Genomic DNA, 23,790 nt, shown 5'->3' on the forward strand with positions numbered 1-23,790 from the left:
GGGGACAAGGTTTATCCCTCATGTCGATTTGTTCACGATTCAGAGACACAATCTTGCAGCAACATCCCTCTGGACCTGACCAGTCACAGCCTTCTTAGACAGGAACTTCTGAGGCTGGTGACTTAGATACATTGATACATAGACATAGACAATAGGTGCAGGAGGAGGCCATTCGGCCCTTCGAGCCAGCGCCGCCATTCAATATGATAATGGCTAATCATCCACGATCAGTAACCCATTCCTGCCTTCTCCCCATACCCCTTGATTCACCTTGCCCTAAGAGCTCTATCTAACTCTCTTTTGAATGCATCAAGTCAATCGGCCTCCACTGCCTTCTGAGGCAAAGAATTCCACAAATTCACAACTCTCTATGTGAAAAGGTTTTCCCTCATCTCAGTTCTAAATGACCTATCCCTTATTCTTAAACTGTGGTCCCGGTTCTGGCCTACCGCCTGAAGAAATTTCTTCTCATTCCTGCCCTGACTGGATGATCTCTTATTTTGAAAATAATACTGATGTACAGTACGGTGGTGCAGCTGGTCAAGTTGCTGCCTCACAGCGCCAGAGACCCGGGTTCGATCCTGACTCCGGCTGCTGTCTGTGTGGAGTTTGTCCGTTCTCCCTGTGAGTGTGTGGGCTTCCCAAAGATATGCAAGTTTGTAGGTTTCTAGGTTGTAGTTCACTGCTGAGGGTGGTGGTGGTGGAGGCAGATACCAAGATGGCATGTAAGAGACTTTTGGCTAGGCACATGGATATGCAGGGATTGGAGGGATATGAATTATGTGCAGACAGATAAATGTCTTGGCATTATGTTCAGCACAGACATTGTGGGCCAAGGGGCCTCTCTTGTGTTGTGCTGTTCTATGTTCTATGTTAATTGATCTTCTTACATCGCCCCCGGTGTGTAGGGAGTGGATGCAAAAGTGGGATAACATAAAACTAATGTGAATGGATAAACCAATGGTTAGTGTGAACTTGGTGTGCTGAAGGACCTGTTTCAATCAATCAATCAGGTTTGGATATTTGAGATTGAAATGGATTTGATTTCTGTCAACAGGGAGGCCAAACATAGAATATAGTTACTGTCGGGGAGACACAGTGGTCAAAATAGGACTGACCAACTCAAGCTCTCAACATCAAACCAAGTAACAGCGTGGGGATTTATGTGCTCAGTAAAGACAACTTCTGATGGTCTGTTCTAAATCTAGCAATGCAGAAAGCTGTATTTGTGGCATTATTACTGCCTCTATTTTTGTAATATCAAACATCCTCCTTGCTGGAATTTTTTTTGTTATTTATATTAAAGTCTTTTTTTTACATGTAGAACATCAATTTCCCTCAACACTCTCCTTCGCCTGGCAGAGCTGGTCCTTACTCTTAATAACTTCTCCTTCAACTCCTCCCACTTCCTCCAAATCCAAGGCATAGCCTGGGCTCCAGCTATGCCTGCCTCTGTTGGGTACGTTGAACCATCTTGTTCCAGGCGTACACTGGCCCTATCCCCTAGGCTACATTGATGACTACATCGATGCTACCTCCTGCACAAATACTACACTCTCCCACTCCTGCACCCATGACTTCAGTAACTTTACTACTAATTTCCATTCTGCACTCAAATTTACTTGGACCATCTCTGACATCTCCCTACCGTGTCTTGATCCCACCGATTCCATCACAGGAGATAGACTATTGACTAACATTTATTATAAACCCACTGACTCCCACAGCTATCTAGACTACACTTCTTCTCACCCTGCTTCATAGAAAATATGTGCAGGAGGAGGCCATTCGACCCTACGAGCCAGCACTGCCATTCATTGTGATCATGGCTGATCATCCACAATCAGTAACCCGTGCCTGCCTTCTCCCCATATCCCTTGATTTCACTAGCCCCTAGAGCTCTATCTAACTCTCTTAAATCCATCCAGTGATTTGGCTTCCACTGCCCTCTGTGGCAGAGAAATCCACAAATTCACAACTCTCTGGGTGAAAAAGTTTCTTCTCACCTTCGTTTTAAATGGCCTCCCCTTTATTTTAAGACTGTGGCCCCTGGTTCTGGACTCGCACAACAATGGGAACATTTTTCCTGCATCTAGCTTGTCTAGTCATTTTATAATTTTATATGTTTCTATAAGATCCCCTTCTAAAGTCCAGTGAATACAAGCCTAGAGCTTCCTGTAGAGATTCTATCCCCTACGCCCAATTCCTCCATCTACGCCGCATCTGTGCCCAAGATGAGGTGTTCCATACCAAGAGATCTGAGATGTCCTCATTCTTTAGGGAATGGGGCTTCCTCTCTTCAATCATTGATGAGGCCCTCACTAGGGTCTCCTCCATATCCCGCAGCTCCGCTCTTGCTCCCCCCCTCCCAGTCACACCAGGGACAGAGCCCCTCTAGTCCTCACTTTTCACCCCATCACCCATCACATATACAGCACATAATCCTCCAGCATTTTCACCACCTCCAACGTGATCCCACCACTAGCCACACCTTCCCATCTCCACCACTTTCTGCTCTCCCCAGACACCATTCCCTCCGCAACTCCCTGGTTAAATCGTCCCTTCCCACCCAAACCATCCCCTCCCCAGGTAACTTGCCCTGCAGGAGAAGCAACACCTGTCCCTATATCTCCCCCCTCGAGTCCGTCCAAGGACCCTAACAGTCTTTTCAGGTGAGGCAGAGGTTCACTTGTACCTCCTCCAACCTCATCTACTGCATCCGCTGTTCCAGGTGTGGACTCCTATATATCGACGAGACCAAGAACAGAATCGGTGATCGTTTCGCTGAACATCTCCGCTCAGTCCGCCTAAACCTACCTGATCTCCCGGTTCTTAAACACTTTAACTCCCGCTCCCATTCCATCACTGACCTTTCTGTCCTGGGCCTCCTCCATTGTCAGAATGAGGTCCAGTGCAAATGAGACGAACAAAAACTCATATTTCGCTTGGGCAGATTACACCCCAGTGATATGGATTTTAACTTCTCTAACTTCAAGTAACCTTTGCCTTCCCTCCCTCTCCATATCTCCCCCTTTCCCAGTTCTCCGACTAGTCTGATTGCCCTTGTGTACATTTGATCTCTGTTTGCTTTGTTGTTACCTTCTCCTAGCTAACAATGATCTATTCTACATTGTCCTTGATCTCCACCACCTTTGTCTCCTTTTCACATTTTACATTTCCTTATCTTTGTATCTCCCTCTCCCCTGATTCAGTCTGAAGACGGCTCTCAACCCAAAATGTCACCTATTCCTTCTATCCACAGATGCTGCCTGTCCCGCTGAGTTACTCCAGCATTTTGTGTCTATCTTTGGTTTAAACCAGCTTCTGCAGTTCCTTCCGACAACATCCAGATTGTCTCCAATCTGATCTATTCCCACATTAACCATTTCATAGAGTCATATAGTACGGACACAAGCCCTTTGGTCCATCTTCCCATACTGAACAAGAAGCCTGATCTAAGATAGTCCCATTTGCCCACACTTGGTCCATATCCCTCTCAACTTGTTCTATCCAGGTACCTGTCCAAGTCTCCGTTAAATGTTGTTAATCTACTTGCCTCAAGTACCTTCTCTGGCACTTCATTCCATAGACTCCTCTTTGTGAAAAGGGTGCTCCGCAGGTTCCTGTAGAATCATCCCCTTCTCACCTTAAACCTATGTCCCCTGGGTAAAAGGACCTGGGTAAAAGGGTTTGTTTCCGAAATCTCCTAAACCTGTCCTTCTCCATCACAAAAGATGCTCCATAATATCAGGATATTATTGATGTGTAATGAAGCATTTATATTGTGCACTCTCTTTCCCATTGTCTGGAATTTCTCCCCATGCATTTGGAGAAAACAAAGAGCCTGTCGAACAAAGGAAACTACATCAAAAGTAGTATTTTAGCTTATCATGGGATGGCAAAAAGCCATGAATAGGGTTGACGCCAAGCTTGGACTTACCAAAATTCTCTTTCCCTGCCACGGTCTCCCAGCCAATGTCCAGGCTGTTTTTGGCAGTGGATAACTTTGATCTGTTATCCTTTGGGATTGTGCTGTTCCGAATTGCTTGCATGAAGATTTCTTTGCAAATGGAGAGACAGGAAAGTCAGCAGCAGCATTACAAACATGGAATAAAATGACACACAGCATCAACAATTTGTCATTCATTTGTATACTCTTTGGCTGCGAGTCTATGTGCCCTGTGAGTAAAGTGTGAGTCTTTGGCCCACAGGCTATGTGCCCTGTGAGTAAAGTGTGAGTCTTTGGCTGTGAGTCTATGTGCCCTGTGAGTAAAGTGTGAGTCTTTGGCTGCAAGTCTATGTGCCCTGTGAGTAAAGTGTGAGTCTATGGCTGCTAGTCTTCGGGGAGGAGGCGGAGGGAGGACGCCACACTAAACGCTGGAGAGGGTGACACGCAAGAAGGAAATGTCACGCACGCTGATTCCGTGTGATGCTTGCAGGATGTGGGAGGTCAGGGACACTGCTGGTGCCTCTGGCTGCTACAAGTGTGAGAAGTGTATCCAGGTACAGCTCCTGAAGGACCGTGTTGGGGAACTGGAGAAGCAAGTGGATGACCTCAGGTTTGTCCGAGAAACTGAGTAATTCCTGGACAAGTCCTACAGTGAGATTGTTACACCGAAGGTACTGGAAGAGAAAAGGTGGGTGACGGTGAGAAAGGGAATGAAACTTGGAGTGTAAAGGTCCCCGGGCGATGTGCCTCTTGAGAACAGGTTCACCCACTTGGAAGCTGTCGGGGAAGAAGACGTTACCACACTGAGTGGCAGACTGGCCTGCGAAGCAAAAAGTGCTGTTGAACCAAAACCAAAGAGGCCGACATCAGGCAACGCTGTGGTAGTAGGAGACTACATTGTGAGAGGCACGGACAGGGGTTTCTGCGGCAACAGACGGGATTCGAGGATGGTGTGCTGCCTCCCTGGTGCCAGGATCCAAGATGTCATGGACAGAGTGCAGAAAATCCTCAAGGGCGAAGGTGAACAGCTGTAAGTGGTAGTGCATGTTGGCACAAACGATGTTGGAAAGAAGGGGATGAATATTCTGCAGCGTGACTTTAGAGAGCTCGGAAAAATGCTGAAAAGCAGGACTTCCAGGGTGGTTATCTCCGATTTGCTTCCAGTTCCTCGTGCTGGCGAGAGCAGGAACAGGGAGATGCAGGTCCTGAATGTGTGGTTGAGGAGCTGGTGCAGGGGTCAGGGATTCAGATTCTTAGATCACTGGGATCTGTTTTGAGGGGGAATTGTACAAAAGGGACGGATTGCACCTGAACAGGTGGAGGACCAGCATTCTGGCGGGCAGGTTTGCCACTGCTACACGGGTGGTTTAAAACTAAATAGGGGGGGGGTGTCAAATGGGATAGACAAGGATGGAGTTAAAGGGAAAGGGAGTAAAGGGATAGTTAATGATCCCAGAATTAACAGGAAAGAAAGCTCACAAAGGGATAGGAGAGTATGGCCAAGTGTAATGGGGATCGATGTGAAGGATGAGATGAGTGAGGAACTAAAAGTATTGTATATGAATGCGTGAAGTATAAGAAGTAAAGTAGATGAGCTTGAGGCTCAGTGAGAGGTTGGTAGATACGACATTGTGGGGATTACAGAGACGTGGCTGCAGGAGGATCGGGCCTGGGAACTTAATATTCAGGGTTATACATCCTATAGAAAGGACAGGCAGGTGGGCAGAGGGGGTGGGGTAGCTCTGCTGGTGAGGGATGAAATTCAGTCCCTTGCGAGGGAAGACATAGGGACTGATGAGGTAGAGTCACTGTGAGTTGAGTTGAGGAATTGTAACGGTAAGAAGACACTAATTGGTGTTATCTACAGACCCCCGAATAGTAGCCCGGATGTAGGGTGTAAGATGCAGCAGGAGTTAAAACTGACATGTAAGACAGGTAATGCCACTGTGGTGATGGGGGATTTCAATATGCAGGTAGACTGGGAAAATCAGGTTGGTTCTGGACCCCAAGAAAGAGAGTTTGTAGAGTGCCTCCGAGATGGATTCTTAGAGCAGCTTGTAATGGAGCCTACCAGAGAAAAGGCAATTCTGGATTTAGTGTTGTCCAATGAACCAGATTTGATAAAAAAAGAACTCGCTTGGAGGTAGTGATCATAATATGATTAGTTTTAATCTGCAATTTGAGAAGGAGGTTAAATCGGAAGTGTCAGTGTTGCAGTTGAACAAAGGGGACTCTGAAGGGATGAGAGAGGAGCTGGCCAAGGTAGACTGGAAAGGGTTCCCAGCAAGATTGATGGTGGAACAGCAATGGCAGGAATTTCTGGGCATTATACGGAAGACGCAGGACCATTTCATTCCAAAACGGAAGAAAGATTCTAAGGGGAGTAGGAGGCAACCATGGCAAGAATATAAAGAAGGACAATAAAGGCTTCTTTATATATGTTAAGAGAAAAAGAGTAGCAAAGTCAAATGTGGGTCCCTTGAAGGCAGACACGGGTGAAATTATTATGGGTAACAAGGAAATGGCAGAAGAGTTGAACAGGTACTTCAGATCTGTCTTCACTATGGAGGACACAAACAATCTCCCAGATGTACTGGAGGACAGAGGATCTAGGGGGGTAGAGGAACTGAAAGAAATTTTCATTCGGCGAGAAATAGTATTGGGTAGACTAATGGGACTGAAGGATGATAAATCCCCTGGGCCTGATGGTCTGCATCCCAGGGTCCTCATGGATGTGGCTCTAGAAATAGTGGATGCATTGGTGATCATTTTCCAATGTTCAATAGATTCAGGAGCAGTTCCTGTGGATTGGAGGATAGCTAATGTTATCCCACTTTTCAAGAAAGGAGCGAGAGAGAAAACGGGGAATTACAGGCCAGTTAGCCTGACTTCGGTGGTGGGAAAGATGCCGGAGTCAATTATTAATAACAGTGCATTTGGATAGCAGTAAAAGGATAAGTTCAAGTCAGCATGGATTTATGAAAGGGAAATTGTGCTTGACTAATCTTCTGGAATTTTTTGAGGACGTGACAAGTAAAAATAATGAAGCCTTTGATAAGGTCCCGCACAGGTGATTGGTGACTAAAATTAGAGCACATGGTATTGGAGGGAGGGTATTGACATGGATAGAGAATTGGTTGGCAGAGAGGAAGCAAAGAGTAGGAGTAAACAGGTCCTTTTCAGAATGGCAGGCAGTGGCGAGTGGAGTGCCACAAGGCTCGGTGTTGGGGCTGCAACTGTTTACAATATATTTTAATGATTTGGAAGAGGGAATTAGAAGCAACACTAGCAAGTTTGCAGATGACACATAGCTGGGTGGCAGTGTAAACTGTGAAGAAGATGTTAGCAGGGTGCAGGGTGACCTGGACAGGTTGAGTGAGTGGGCAGATGCGTGGCAGATGCAGTATAATATAGATAAATGTGAGGTTATCCACTTTGGCGTGGATACAAGGAGGCAGAATATTATTTCAATGGTGTTAGGTTAGGTAAGGGGGAGGTGCAGCGAGACCTGGGTGTCCTTGTACACCAGTCACGGAATGTTAGTGTGCAGGTAACAAGAGGATTTCAGTATAAGAGTAAAGAGGTTCTTCTGCAGTTGTATAGGGCCCTGGTAAGACCACATCTGGAGTATTGTGTACAGTTTTGGTCTCCTAATTTGAGGAAGGACATCCTTGTAATTGAGGCAGTGCAGCGTAGGTTCACGAGATTGATCCCTGGATTGGCGGGACTGTCATATGAGGAAAGATTGAAAAGACTTGAGTTTAGAAGGATGAGAGGGGATCTTATAGAAACATAAAATTATAAAAGGACTGGACAAGCTAGATGCAGGAAAAATGTTCCCAATGTTGGGCGAGTCCAGAACCAGGGGCCACAGTCTTAGAATAAAGGGGAGGCCATTTAAAACTGTGAGAAGAAACCTTTTCATCCAGAGAGTTGTGAATTTGTGGAATTCTCTGCCACAGAGGGCAGTGGAGGCCAAGTCACTGGATGGATTTAAGAGAGTGTTAGATAGAGCTCTAGGGGCTAGTGGAATCAATGGATATGGGGAGAAGGCAGGCACGGATTGTGGACGATCAGCCATGATCACAATGAATGGTGGTGCTGGCTCGAAGGGCCGAATGGCCTACTCCTGCGCCTATTTTCTATGTTTCTATGTTTCAATGACCACCTTATCTCCCTGCGACTTGACCTCCAAGGTATCATGCACCTGTACTCCTAGATCCCTCTGCTCTACAACACTACCCAGAGGCCTACCATTTACTGTGTGGGCCCTGCCCTTGTGAGACGTCCCAAAATGCAACACCTCACATTTCTCTGTATTAAATTCCATCACCTGTTCCTCTGCCCACCTGGCCAATCGATCCAGATCCTGCTGCAATCTTTCATAACCATCTTCACGATCTGCAAATCCACTCACTTCTGTATCATCAGCAAACATGCTCATCTTGTCCTGTATGTTCTCATCCAAATCATTGATGTAGATGACAAACAGTAATGGGCCCAGCACCGAACCCTGAAGCACACCACTAGTCACAGGCCTCCAGTCCGAGAAGCAACCTTCCACTATCACCCACTGCTCCCTTCCATGGAGCCAGTTTTCTATCCATTCAGCTATCTCTCCTTGGATCCCATGCGATCGAACCTTCCAGAGCAGCCTACCATGCGGATCCTTGTCGAATGCCTTACTGAAGTCCATGTACACATCTATTTCCTCTGCCTTTTCTTTGTCGCACCTGACCATCAAGGTTGAGCATTTATTCACAAAATGCTGGAGTAACTCAGCAGGTCAGGCAGCATCTCAGGAGAGAAGGAATGGGTGACGTTTCGGGTCGAGACCCTTCTTCAGACTGATGTCAGGGGGATGGGACAAAGGAAGGATATAGGTGGAGACAGGAAGATAGATGGAGATCTGAGAAGGGGGAGGGGAAGAGAGGGACAGAGGAACTATCTAAAGTGGGAGAAGTCGATGTTCATACCATTGGGCTGCAAGCTGCCCAGGCGAAATATGAGGTGCTGTTCCTCCAATTTCCGGTGGGCCTCACTATGGCACTGGAGGAGGCCCATGACAGAGAGGTCAGACTGGGAATGGGAGGGGGAGTTGAAGTGCTCGGCCACCGGGAGACCAGTTTGGCCAACGCGGACCGAGCGCAGGTGTTGAGCGAAGCGATCGCCGAGCCTGCGCTTGGTTTCGCCGATGTAAATAAGTTGACATCTGGAGCAGCGGATGCAATAGGTGAGGTTGGAGGAGGTGCAGGTGAACCTCTGTCTCACCTGGAAAGACTGTTTGGGTCCTTGGATGGAGTTGAGGGGGGAGGTAAAGGGACAGGTGTTGCATCTCGTGCGGTTGCAGGGGAAAGTGCCCGGGGATGGGGTGGTTTGGGTAGGAAGGGACGAGTGGACCAGGGAGTTACGGAGGGAACGGTCTCTGCAGAACGCAGAGAAGGGAGGGGATGGGAAGATATGGCCAGTGGTGGGGTCCCGTTGTCGGTGACGGAAATGTTGGCGGATGATTTGTTGGATCCGCTGGCTGGTGGGGTGGAAGGTGAGAACGAGGGGGATTCTGTCCTTGTTGCGAGTGGGGGGAGGGGGAGCAAGAGCAGAGCTGCGGGATGTAGAAGAGACCCTAGTGAGAGCCTCATCTATAATGGAAGAGGGGAAGCCCCGTTTCCTGAAGAATGAGGACATCTCTGACGCCCTAGTGTGAAACACCTCATCTCGGGCGCAGATGCGGCGTAGGTTGAGCAGGTGAGGAAGGAGCTGAGTAGACTTCTCTGACAAAGCCACGGGTCCTGATGGTGTCAACCCTAGGGTTCTCAAGGCGTGTGCCAGCCAGTTGTGCGGAGTATTCCATATCTTCAACCTGAGCCTGGAGAGGGTTCCTGTGATGTGGAGACATCCTGCCTGGTTCCTGTACAAAGAGAACATGCCCCAGCTCCTCCAATGACCACAGACCAGTGGCACTGACCTCACACATCATGAAGTCCCTGGGGAGGCTGGTGCTCACTCACCTGTGACCCCTGGTTAAACCCTACCTGGACCCCCTGCAGTTCACTTACCAACCACAGGTGGGGGTTGAGGACACCATCATCCACCTGCTCCATCGTTCCAATGCTCAGCTGGATAGGCCGGGCAGCATTGTGAGAGTCATGTTTTTTGACTTCGCCAGTGCTTTTAACACCATCCAGCCTGCACAGCTAGGGAGCAAACTGACGAAGATGTGGGTGGATGCCCCATTGGTGTCCTGGATCACCAACTACCTGACTGGATGACCACAGTATGTCAGGCTACAGAACTGTGTCTCATCGGGAAGGCTGGCTCTGCCCTGGGGGTGGAGTTGGATTCATGGGAGGTGGTCTTGGAGGGGAGGATGCTCCTCAAACTGTGGAGCATCCTGGACAATACAGCTCACCCCCTCCATGACACACTGGCCATCCTGAGGGGCACCTTCAGCAACAGACTGGTTGCACCAAGATGCAGCACCGAACGCCACAGGAAATCCTTCTTCCCTGTGGCTGTCAATCAATCTGTACAACTCCTCCCCCTTCTGTCATGGGGTCGACTGAGACTGACTACCCCCCCCCCTCCCTAATCTTTGCACATCCCCAAACATTTCCACTCGTCACTTTAATTTCATGTTTCATGTATTTTGTGTTTTATGACTGTTGGCAGATCAATTTCCCTCCAGGGATAAATAAAGTTCTATTGTATCGTATCAGACCACCGCTTTTTGTAACTTCCTATGTTCCTGGGTGTTTGAGTTACAGGACCAGGCAGTGATGCCATCAGTCAACATTGACACGTTACCCATGAGAAAGAACATTGGTTCCAGATGTCCACCAGTTTCCTCCCTCACTGCCAGACATAAACAGTTTCAATGGCTGGTGGTAACAAATGTGTATCTGAAACCAATGGCTAAAACAGAACTTTATTCACTACTGCTAGAAAAAACCCAAGATTATTACATTACCCAACGTATTGGAAGCGAAGTTTGCCTTTTGTTGGTGATGTAAATTCCGGGCAGATGCTATTGTGTAATTTTCCATGATTTCCAGGAAATTGGAAACCAACTTGGAGAATTCTGTTGAACGTGTCTTGCAAAGCTTTGACAAACTCATGGTGAAAACCTCAGCAAATGAATTAATATCCTGTTGGGATAGAGATAGTGCCTTTATCACCACTTGATCAACCTTCAAGCATCTGTGAACATGCACTTTATCCATTCCTCTGCACCGATCCATATCCTTCAATTTATTGCATATTCTCTTACTCATTTGTAATCATCTCCCTCCTTCCATCCAATGTACAAGCATAGAAACGCTGGTCAGTGTGGACTTGGCAGGCTGGACCAGTTTCCACACTGTATCTCTAAAGTCTAAAATAACAGGCACTTTGGCCCAATTTGTTCATGCTGACCAAGATGCCCCATCTAAGCTCATCCCATTAATGTACATTTGACCCTTTCCAGTCTGTGTACCAATCCAAATGTCTTTTAAATGTTGTTATTGCACCTCTCTCAATTATTTCCTCTCACAGCTTATTCTATATATGTATCACCCCCTATATATGAAGATGTTGCCCCTCAGGTTCTTATTAAATCTTTTTCCCTCTCATCATGGTTCTCTAGTTCTTAATTCCTCAGCCCTGGGGAGAAAGAACTGTGTGCATTCACCCTATCTATATCCCTGATGATTTTATACACCTCTGTAAGATTACCTCTCAGTCTCCCACACTCCCTGCCTGCCCAATCTCCCCCTACAGCACACGCCCTCAATTTCTAGCAACATCTGCAGAGACCACTCCCTCCGCAATCCTTGGTTTCCTCATCCCGTCCCACCTAAACCGCACCATCCTCAGGTACATTCCCCAGCAAATGCAAGAGATGTAACACTTGGCCTATACCTCCTCGCTCACCACCATTCAAGGATACCAGCTGTGTTTTCAGGTGAGTTGCATCCCCTCTAAACTCATCTACTGCATTCAGCATTACATTACAGGTGTCCAGCGAGACCAGGTGTAGACAAAGTGATCATTTCGCTGAACACCTTCACTCGGTCTGCCAAGACCAACTGGATCTCCCAGCTGTTAACCATTTTAACTCCACTTCCCATTCTCGTACCAGCCTTTCTGTCCTGGGCCTCCTGCATTGTCAGAATAAGGCCACACTCAAACTGGAGGAACAACACTTCAAATACTGCTTGGGTAGTTTGCAACTCAACAGTAAAAACATTGAATTCTCCAATTCATAGTAACAACCCAAATGATGTTTTCTTCCTCCCACCTTTCCTGACCCCAGTACGCACCTGTGAAAAACATGAGCTTACCACAACAGATGAACTCTTTGGGCAAAGATTGATCAAATCTGTGAAGAGAACAGAAAATAGTTGAAAAAAGACCCAAAATGCTGGAATAACTCTGCAGGTCAGGCACTACCCTGGAGAATTTAGACAGGAGACATTTCGGGTTGGGACCCATCTTCAGACCGATTGTATGGGGGGGGGGGGGCAAACAAAACTGGAAGGAAGATGGGACAGGACAAAGCATGGTTGGCGATGGGTGAACACACGCTAAGGGCTTTTTGATGGGCAAATGGTTGGACAAAAGAGGGGGCAGGGAAGGAATAGGTACAAGGCCAGGTGGGGCCCAGTGGAATCCCCTCCCCTCTCACCCCCAGACTACCCTCTTTCTTCTTCCCTCCGCTGCCCTGAGCCACAACTGGCCGTGCACCAATTACTCCCCTGCCCCTCCCCCGACATTTCATCCTCCGGATTCTTAAATCGCAACTCTTTAATCCATTTGTCCCACAGCCTGTGTGTTTTCATCTCTGGCCTTTGTCCACCCATCTGCCTATCAACCCTCCCTCACTTGTGCTTATCTACTACCTGCCCCTCCTCTCTTCCAGTTTTCATCTCCCCACCTTACTAACAGATTGAAGAAGGGTCCCAACCAGAAATGTCACCTATGCATATTCTGCAGGGATGCTGCCTGACCCTCTGAGTTACTCCTGCATTTTGTGTCATTTTTTGGTAAACCAGCATCTGTAGTTCTTTGTTTCAACAAGAAGACAGCTGCAGCAGCTATCAGGAGGATATGTAGTTATAAAGGACCGTCCACCATCACCATCTGCTTCCGGTAAGCATACCAGCATTGTGAGCAATTTTGTGCACCATATCTGAGGAAGAATGTGCTGACCTTGGAGAGGGTCCAGAGGAGGTTACAAGAATGATCCCAGGAATAAGTGGATTAACATATGATGAGCGTTTGACAGCACTGGGCCTGAACTCGCTGGAGTTTAGAAGAATGAGAGGGGACCTCATTGAAACGAACCGAAGTGAAAGGCTTGGATAGAGTGGATGTGGAGAGGATGTTTCCACTGGTGGGAAAGTCTAGGACTAGAGGTCATCGCCTCAGAATTAAAGGACGTTCCGTTAGGAAGGAGATGAGAAGGAATTTCTTTAGTCAGAGGGTGGTGAATCAGTGGATTTTTTAGCCACAGAAGGCTGTGGAGGCTGTCAATGGATACCTTTAAAGCAGATATAGATAGATTCTTGATTAGTACGGGTGTCAGGGATTATGGGGAGAAGGCAGGAGAATGGGGTTTGGAGGGAGAGATAGAACAGCCAAGATTGAATGGCGTAGTAGATTGCAGATGGGCCAAATGACCTAATCCTGCTCCTATCACGTATGACCTCATGACCTTACTTTCATGCAACCTTTATCTTTACATTTAACAGAAAAGTGCTGCTGCCCGACTGCAGCCAATCACCTAGGGAGGGTCCTGACCATTGAAGATTGTGGAGTTTGCACCTTTCCCCTCTACCCACGTGGTCTCCTCTCAGGACTCCATATTTCCTCCCTTTGAGAAGGGTTCCACATGGTTAGGCTGCTTTGGAAGGTGAGATTGTCTGGGTTCCTGGGAGAACTACCCAACTGGATACAGAGTATGCTTCATGAAAGGAAGCAGATTGTGGTGGTGGAAGATTGTTTTTCAGACTAAAGGCCTGTGGCTAGTAGTGTGCCACAATGTGCTGTGCCCATTGCTATTTGTGTTTTTCCCAACAATTTGGATAGAATGTACAAGGCATGAATGTAAGCTTGCAGAGGACACAAAAGTAGGTAGAACTGTGGACGGTGAAGATTCCTATCAAAAATTGCAGCAGGTTCTTGATCAGCTGGACAAGTGGGCTGATAAATGGTTGATGGAGAGGAGTTGCACTTTGAGAAAAATGTTCCCAATGTTGGGGAATTCCAGAACCAGGGGCCACAATCTACGAATAAAGGGAAGGCCATTTAAAACTGAGATGAGAAAAAAAAATTCACCCAGAGTGCTGTGAATTTGTTGAATTCTCTGCCACAGAAGAGAGGCCAATTCACTGGATGAATTTAAAAGAGCATTAGATAGAGCTCTAGGGGCTAGTGGAATCAAGGAATATGGGGAGAAGGCAGGCACGGGTTACTGATTGTGGATGATCAGCCATGATGACAATGAAAGGCAGTGCTGGCTCAAAGGGCCAAATGGCCTCCTCCTGCACCTATATTTCTGTGTTTCTTGAGCAGGCCCTTCACAGTGGATCCTCAGACAATGGCAAGCACTGAAGAGCAGAGGGATGAAGGTTACAGGTACATCGTCCCCTGAAAGTGGAGTCACAGGTAGTTAGGGTGATGAAGAAAGGGTTTGGAACATTTGCCTCCATCAGTCAGAGTATTGAGCACAGAAGTTGGGATGTTATGTTATAGTTGTACAAACTGTTTGTGAAGCCACATTTGGAGCAGTGCGTTCAGGTTTGCTCACCCTGCTATCAGACGGATGTTATTGGGTTGGAAAGAGTGCAGAGAAGATTTGTATCTTCAGAAGATCAGAAGAGCAGCCGCGGTGGTGCAGCGGTAGAGTTGCTGCCTTACAGAGCTTGCAGCGCCGGAGACCCGGGTTTGATCCCAACTATGGCTGCTGTCAGTATGGAGTTTGTATCTTCTCCACGTGACTGCAAGGGTTTTCCCAGAGATCTTCGGTTTCCTCCCACAATTTGTAACCAACAGATTTGTAGGTTAATTGGCTTGGTGTGTGTGCAGATTTCCCCTGGTGTGTGTAGGATAGTGTTAATGTGTGGGGATCGCTGGTCGTTGCAGACTCGGTGGGCCGAAGGGCCTGTTTCAGTGCTGTATCTCTAAACTAACAAAACTGAAAGAGCTGTAGGGAGAGATTAATTCTTTATTCTTGGAGTGCAGTAGGCTGAGGCGTGATCTTATGGATGGATATAAAATCATGAGGAGGATAGATCGGGCGCAGGCACTGTCTTTTACCCAGAATAGGGAATCCAGAATCAAAGGACATCGGTTTAAAGTAGTAAGGGAAAGATTTAATGGGAACCTTCGGGGCAATTGTTTCCACACAGATGGGGGTGTGTATATGGAACAAGCAGCCAGAGTAGGTAATTGAGGTACATACTCCAACAACATTTAAAATGCATTTGCAGAGGTATGGGAGAGGAAAGGTTTACAGGGATATGGGCCAAACGTGGGCAGGTGGCCCTCCACTAGATGGGGCATTTTGATCAACATAATAAAGTTGGGCCGAAGGGCTTCTTTTACTGCTGTAAAACTCACACATCCCAAAAATATGAGGATTGGTAGGTTAATTGTCAAATGTAAATTCATGCGCGAGGTCTATAGATTTGCAGAGAAGCACAGACTAGGAACAGGCCCTTTGTCCAAACTCATGCATAACTTAGCCAGGAGAGGCCACAGCTAGTGGCTCTCCCCCTCTCACACAGCTCTGCTGCTCTGAACCCTGTCGGGGAGAAGAGGCTCTCAGGGGCAGCAGCAGCAGCCAGGTCAGTGGTACCAGTGTCTGGCTCTGTGTAAAGCAGGGTAGGGCAAAGACCAGGGGAGCAATAGTGAGACGGGACTCTCCAGTCAGAGGCACAGACTGGTGTTTCTGTGGCTGCGAACCACGGTCACGGATGTCTGAGTGGGCACAGATTATTCTGAAAGAAAGGGTGAGCAGCCAGGTCCACAGTGGTACCGACAACATCGGTGGGGAGGCAGATGAGGTCCTGCCAGGTCTCCTGGGGAGTCAGGTGGTAAATTGAATGAATCTCTGTATTAGACACTGTGCTGTCGAGCCAGGCAAGCAATGAGAAGATGGCTGGGATAGATGTGTGGTGAAGGGGCAGGTGCAGTGGGGAGGGCTTCACATACATGGACCATTGGGCTCAATTCCAGGAGAGTGACCTGTACAAGAGGGACAGGTTACAGCTGAACGGGAGGGTCACCAGTATCCTGGTGGAGAGATTTGCTCGGGCTACTTGGGAAGATTTAGACAAGTATGTTACTAGGATAAGACCCAAACCAATCGTGTGGCCGAGAAGCAAATAGAGCCTGATATAGATGTTGAGATATGTGAGGCAGTGGAAATGTGTTTATCTTAATATGGTGTTGAACATTGTGTGAGAAGGCCCTGTTCCTATGTTGTACTATTGTATGCTCTGTGTTTTGTGAAAATGACTAATAAATTCTATATGATCTAATTACTCCCACTTCAGTACCTTGTCTCAGTAGCTGTGTAATTTGTTTTGTTCTACAGTAATGTAGGAACAATATGAAACCAACTGACAATAAGGCTGGTCCTTTGTGAATTCTCCACATGTTGTGCAACTTCAATTATTTACTGTCAGAGAGGCGGAAGGTGAGGATTTGCAACCTCACAGAAGTCTGAAGAAGGGTCCTGACCCAAAATGTCATCTTTCCATGTTTTTCGGAGATACTGCCTGACCCACTGAGTTACTGCAACACTTTATGTCCATTTTTGTGAACCAGATCCTTGTTTCTACCGAAGTTGTTACCATGACACTTAATGTCTCCAGTGTTGAGGATAAATCTGTCCTTACCGGTGCACTGATAACTTCCCAGAGTGTTGACACATGTTGCAGCTGGACCACAGATGTTTGGGTTGTTCTCACACTCATTGACATCTGGAGTGAAAACAAAATCTTAAAATGTGGCTGAAAATCTTTGTGCACTGATGGTCTCTCACACCCTCTTGTCTGTCCCTGACGTGAATTGCTGTGACATCTATCACCATGTCACGAGCATCATCTGGAGCAATGATGCTCAGATAACACAAACAATATTCAGTGCCCGAAGTAACGGAGGTGCTGGGAGATGACACAAACGGCACAGACGGTGGCTCATAGAACAGTACAGCAAAGGAACAGACCCATCGGCCCACAATGTCTGTGCTGAGCATGATGCAAGTTAAACAAATGGCCTCTGCCTATAGGTGATACGTACCCCTCCATTCCCTGCATGTACATGTGCCTATCTAAAAGCCCCTTAATTATCACTATCGTATCAGCGTCCACTACTACCTCAGGCAGCATGTTCCAGGCACTCACCACTCTCTGTGTAAAAAACTTGCCCCACACATCTACTGTGAATATTGCTGCTCTCACCTTCAAATGATGCCTCTAGTCTTTGACATTTTCACCAACAACCTGTCCTGGACCAAGTACATTGAATCAATGACAAGAGAGCACAACATTGCCCCATTTCCTCAGGACACTGAGGAGATTCAGCAATAACTCTCAGCAACTTCAAGAGATGTGGATGTAGCACAGTCCATCACACAGAGCAGCCTCCATCTACACATCACCCTGGCTCAGGGAAGCATCCAACATAATCAAGGACCAGTCACACCCGGTCATTCCCTCCTCACTCCACTCCCATCAGGCAGAAGGTACAGAAGCTTGAAAGCAGTTAGCACCCTACTCAGGAACAGATTCTTCCCTTGTTATCAGATTGTGAACAGTAATTTAGGGAGTAATCCCGATCTTCCAACCTAAACCATATTGCTTATATTGGACCTTTTTTCTCTGTAACTGTAACGCCACCATGCTAGCAAACTATATTCTATATTTGGGTATTTTTCTCTTTGAACAACCTGTTGTATTTGTGTGTGCAATAACTGTATTCATGTATAGTATTATCCAATCTAATCCGCACCAGTGTAATCCAATGGTGTTTCCAATCTTGTTCAAGGACAGACTCACCAAAGGGTGTGGTACAGTTAATCACAGGTGGGTCTGGGTGTGGTACAGTTACTCACAGGTGGGTCTGGGTGTAGAGAGTGTGGTACAGTTAATCACAGGTGGGTCTGGGTGTCGAGGGTGTGGTACAGTTATACACAGGTGGGTCTGGGTGTGGTACAGTTAATCACAGGTGGGTCTGGGTGTGGTACAGTTAATCACAGGTGGGTCTGGGTGTAGAGAGTGTGGTACAGTTATACACAGGTGGGTCTGGGTGTGGAGGGTGTGGTACAGTTATACACAGGTGGGTCTGGGTGTGGAGGGTGTGGTACAGTTATACACAGGTGGGTCTGGGTGTGGAGGATGTGGAACAGTTAATCACAGGTGGGTCTGGGTGTGGTACAGTTATACACAGGTGGGTCTCGGTGTGGTACAGTTATACACAGGTGGGTCTGGGTGTAGAGGGTGTGGTATAGTTAATCACAGGTGGGTCTGGGTGTGGTACAGTTAATCACAGGTGGGTCTCGGTGTGGTAGTTATACACAGGTGGGTCTGGGTGTACAGGGTGTGGTACAGTTATACACAGGTGGGTCTGGGTGTGGAGGGTGTGGTACACTTATACACATGTGGGTCTGGGTGTGGTACAGTTATACACAGGTTGGTCTGGGTGTGGAGGGTGTGGTACAGTTATACACAGGTGGGTCTGGGTGTGGTACAGTTATACACAGGTGGGTCTGGGTGTGGTACACTTATACACAGGTGGGTCTGGGTGTAGAGGGTGTGGTACAGTTATACACAGGTGGGTCTGGGTGTGGAACAGTTATACACAGGTGGGTCTGGGTGTGGAGGGTGTGGTATCGTGATAAATGATGAACCTACTGAACCTCATCCTGACCAATCATGATGTGGCTGCTGGATCTGTCCATGAGGATTTAAGGCAGAAGTGACCCCTGCACAATCCTTGTGGTGACAAAGTCGACCTTCTCCCATTGTTGGCAGTTGGGCTGATGGGCTGTATGTCTCTATGACATTTATATATTTTATACATAAGAGGTGCCAATTGTGAAGCCAACTAAAGAAATAGAAGTGGAAAGGAACAGAGTGGGGGCATGAGGGGGGAAGGAGAGAAATGGGAACAAATCCAGGTGGGACACAGGGACTAGAGGGGAAAAAAGAGGGGCGAGGGGCGGGATTATTTGTAGATTAGTTATCTGAAACTGGAGAATTCAATATTCACACTGTTGGGTTGTAAGTGGAATATAAGGTTGTGTTTTTTTCCAGCTTGCATGTTGCCTCACTCTGGCAATGGATGAGGTCCAGGACAGAAAGGTCAGGATGGGAATGGGAAACAGAGATAAAATGGTTAACTACCTGGAGATCCAATACAATAGGATTGAACACAACTATTCGGTGAAACGGTCACCTCGTCTGCGGTTGGTCTCGCCAATGTAATGGAGGCCACATCTGGAACACTGAATGCAGTTGCAGGGGAAAGTACCTGATGAGGGGCTGGCTTGGATGGGAAGGGATGTGAGCCAATGCTTTGCAGAGAGAGCAGTCTCTGTAGAAGGTGGAAAGAGTGGTGATGTGAAGATGTCATAATAATGATCGAGAGTAGTAACCTCCAATAGTGTTTAGATATCTCACTATTCCGCGACAATGATGTTGAATATTTCACCAGCACCATACTAGGGTGAGGAAGGGGACAGGGGCAGGGAGGGGAGGGGAGAGGAGAGGAGTGTAGGATGAAATCACTTCAAATTAGACCATTCTATGTTCATACGGCTAGCTGATAAGTTACCCAAACAAAATATGAGGTATTGGTGTTGTAACTTGCATGTGGCCTCACTCTAGCAATAGAGGAGGCCCAGGTCAGAAAGGTCAGCAAGGGAATGGGACGGGGAGATGAAATAGTTAGCAACCGGTAGATCTCGTAGGTATAGGTGGACAGAGCGTAAGTGTTCAGTGAAACGGTCGCCAAGTTTATGCTTGGGCTCGCCGATGTACACGAGTCCACATATGGAATACTGGATGCAGTGGATGAGGTTTGAGGAGGTACATGTGAATCTTGGTCCAAACTGTAAGGACTGTCGCGATCCCTGGATGGAGTTGAGGGAAGAGGTATAAGGACAGGTATTGCATTTGCTGTGGTTGCTGGAAAAAGTACTGTACCTGCGGGGGTGGTAGTTTTAGTGGGAAGGAATGAGTGAACCAAGATGTTGTGGAGGGAGCAGTCCCTACGGAAGGTGGAAATGAGTGGAGGTGGGAAGATGCGATTAGTGGTGAGAGTCCTCAGGAGTTGACGACAATGTTGGAGGATAATGTATTGGATGCGGAGACTAGTGGCGTTAAAGGAGAGGACCGGGGGAACTCTGTCCATGTTGCGTTTTGAAGGAGAGGGAGTGAGAACAGAACTCTGGGACACAAAGAAGACACGTGTGAGGGCCTCATCTATGACAGAAGGGGGGAACCCCCGTTCCCTGAAGAACGAGGACATCTTCGATATTCCAGAATGGAACACCTCATCTTGGGAGCAGATACGGCGGAGACAGAGGTATTGGGAGTCGGGAATCACATCTCTGCAAGAGGCAGGGTGGGAAGATGTTTAGTCCATATAGATGTGGGAGCCAGTAGGTTTGTACTAGATGTCCATTGATAGTCTGTCTCCTGTGATGGAGACAGAGAAATCGAGAAAGGGTCAGAGGTGTCCGCAATAGTCCAGGTGTATTTGAGGGTGGAGGGAAAGTTAGTGGTGAAGTTAATAAAGTCCATGAATTCTGTACGGATGCAAGAGGTAGCTCTGATGTAGTCGTTGACATAGTTGGAGATAGGACCAGTGCATGGAGACCTGGAATAAGGACTGTTCGAAGTACCTGACAGAAAGGTAGGCATTGCTTGGGCCCATGCCAGTTCCCATGGCTATGCATTTGCATTGGAGAAAGTGAGGGGAGTCAAAGGAGAAGTTGTTGAAGGTGAAGATGTTCCGCTAGATGGAGGAGAGTGTTTGTAGAGGGAAATGGGTTAGGCCTTTGTGTTTAAAAATACCCAATGACTTGGCCTCCACTATAATGAATTCCGCATATTAACCACCCTCTGGCTAAAGAAATCTCTCCTCATCTTCATTCCAAAGGTACGTCTTTTATCCGGAGGTGGGAGATCCCCCCCCCCCCCCCCCCCCCCCCCCCCCCCCCCCCCCCCCCCCCCCCCCCCCCCCCCCCCCCCCCCCCCCCCCCCCCCCCGGAGATCCCCCCCCCCCCCCCCCCCCCCCCCACACCCACCCCCCACCGATTCATTTTTTCAATTTCACTGAAAGTGGTGGTTGTGTAAATTACAAATAAATCCTACTTCATCTAATTACTCCCACTCCACTCCATTACCTTTCCTCAATAGCGGAGAAATGTGTTTTATTATACAGCAATTTAGGAACAGTGTGAAACCAACTGGCATAATGAAGGATGAGTCGTACCCTGGCCACTCCCTCGTCTCCCCTCTCCCCATCCGGCAGACGGTATTGAAGTGTGAAAACGCACACGTCCAGATTCAGGGTCAGTTTCTTCCCAGCTTTTATCAAGCAACTGAATCATCCTCCCACAACCAGAGAGCAGTGGTGAACCACTATCTACCTCTTTGGTGACCTTCTGACTTTCTGTGGCTTTACCTTACACTAAACGTTATTCCCTTGTCATGTGCCCATACACTGTGACTGGCTCAATTGTAATCATGTATCATCTTTCCGCTGACTGGATTGCACACAACACAAGCTTTTCACTGAACTTCAGTTCACAATAAACTAAACTAAACTACGTGAGAGCGGTGAATGCTTTGGATTTGCAACCTTCTCACAGAAGTCTTTACCTTCACACTGAATTACTGCTTTATCAGTGGACGTAATGGCACCGGTGGTTGTGACAAATCCATCCATACAGGTGCACTGATAACTTCCCAGAGTGTTGACACACGTTGCATTTGGAACACAGATGTTTGAGTCATTCGCACATTCATTGATATCTGGAGTAGAAACACAATCTTAAAATATAGTTGAGAAACGTTGTGCACTGATGATCTCTCACACCATCTTCAGTCTGTTCCTGACATGAATTCCTGTGACATCTATCACCATATCGTGATGCAGTACCTGGAGAAGTGATGCTCACAAAACACAAACAACTTCCAGCAGTCAAAGCAACAGAGATGAGTCTGGATCTGGGCGGTGTAATACAGTTATACACAGGTGGGTCTGGGTGTAATACAGTTATACACAGGTGGGTCTGGGTGTAATACAGTTATACACAGGTGGGTCTGGGTGTAATACAGTTATACACAGGTGGGTCTGGGTGTAATACAGTTATACACAGGTGGGTCTGGGTGTAATACAGTTATACACAGGTGGGTCTGGGTGTAATACAGTTATACACAGGTGGGTCTGGGTGTAGAGGGTGTGGTACAGTTATACACAGGTGGGTCTGGGTGTAGAGGATGTGGTACAGTTATACACAGGTGGGTCCATGTGTCGAGAGCATAGGAGAGTGATAAATGATGAACCTACTTAACCTCATCCTCACCAATCACATTGTGGCTGCTGAATCTGTGCCCATGGGCTTAAGGCAGAAGTGGCCTCTGCAGTCATTGTGGAGACAAAGTCCATCCTCCCCCATCTGTTGACCGTTGGACTGATGGGGCAGTGTCTGTCTGTATGTATGAATGTATGACTGCGTTAAATATGTTGTTGAGAGGAGATTGTTCCCTGTCGTGGACTGGGCTGCTTCCAAAACTCTGCAATTTCTTGCTGTCTTGGCCAGAGCAATCCCAAACCAACCTATGATCATATTTAGAATTCTCTCTATGGTACATCTGTAGTAATTGGTAAGAATCATTGGAGACATGTCAAATTTCACAGTCTTCTGAGGAAGTAATGGTGTTGGTAAATTTTCTTGGTTATCCCATGAATGTGGTTGGTGATATTTATGCCAAAAAATGGAAGTAGAAATGGAAATGTGAATTCTTTCATGGAAGGAAGCTGAAGGTGATGGTGGGAGGTTGCCCGTGTACTCTTATACTCCATCTAGTCATTGTTTGAGATCCAGCCCAGCCCAAGGAGGGCTGTACTTATAAACTGAATGCACCCCTGAATAAGGGGTGAATTTATAGGGGTGTATAAAATCATGAGGTGAATAGATAGTAGAATGTATGGAGGCTGGACACTCCATCTGTTACCTCAGGACATGTGCAGACCAGCTGGCAGGAACATTGTTGACATCTTTAACCTCTCACTACTCCATTCTCAGGCTATTCTCACTCAGAGGTTTGGGGGTGACCTTAGAGATGTATAAAATTATGAGGGGCACAGATAGGATAAATGATCAGAATCTTGTTCACAGGCAGTGAAGTATGGAACTCGAGGGCAGAGGTTACGGTGAGAGGGGAAAATTTAAAGCATCTGAACTGTGTTTTTCAAACAGTCATAAAGTCATACACTACAAAAACTGGCCCTTCAGCCTGTCTTGCCCTTGCTGAATAAAATGCCCATCTAAGTTTGTCCTATTTCACTGTGTTTGGCCCATATCCCTCTAGACCCTTCCTATTCATGTATCTGACCAAATGTCTTCTAAATGCTATTCAGGTATCTGCCTCAACAGCCGTCTCTGTCAGCTCATCCCTTATATCTGCCACAATATGAGTGAAAAGGGTGCCTTTCTTATCTTGTCCACTGGTTCTTGATTCCCCTACCCTTGCTAATGACCTCTGTACATTCACCCTATCTATTCCCCTCATCATTTTATACACCTCCATAAAATCACCCCTCAGCTTCTTGCACTTCAA

General features: G+C 47.2%; 1 protein-coding gene across 1 annotated transcript in view; it reads right to left on the reverse strand.

Annotated features, from left to right (window-relative positions):
• LOC144610560 (adhesion G protein-coupled receptor E3-like) overlaps window positions 1-23,790 on the reverse strand; it is a 95,695-nt gene that overhangs the window by 43,057 nt on the left and 28,848 nt on the right. Inside the window, exons 6-8 of the mRNA XM_078429364.1 lie at window positions 12,271-12,308; window positions 10,917-11,094; window positions 3,941-4,060 (exon numbers count right to left, since the gene is read on the reverse strand). Coding sequence (XP_078285490.1) covers window positions 3,941-4,060; window positions 10,917-11,094; window positions 12,271-12,308 — 336 coding nt within the window. The remainder of the gene's footprint in view (window positions 1-3,940; window positions 4,061-10,916; window positions 11,095-12,270; window positions 12,309-23,790) is intronic.

The sequence above is a fragment of the Rhinoraja longicauda genome, chromosome 37, assembly GCF_053455715.1.
Source record: "Rhinoraja longicauda isolate Sanriku21f chromosome 37, sRhiLon1.1, whole genome shotgun sequence".
Lineage (NCBI taxonomy): Eukaryota > Metazoa > Chordata > Chondrichthyes > Rajiformes > Arhynchobatidae > Rhinoraja > Rhinoraja longicauda.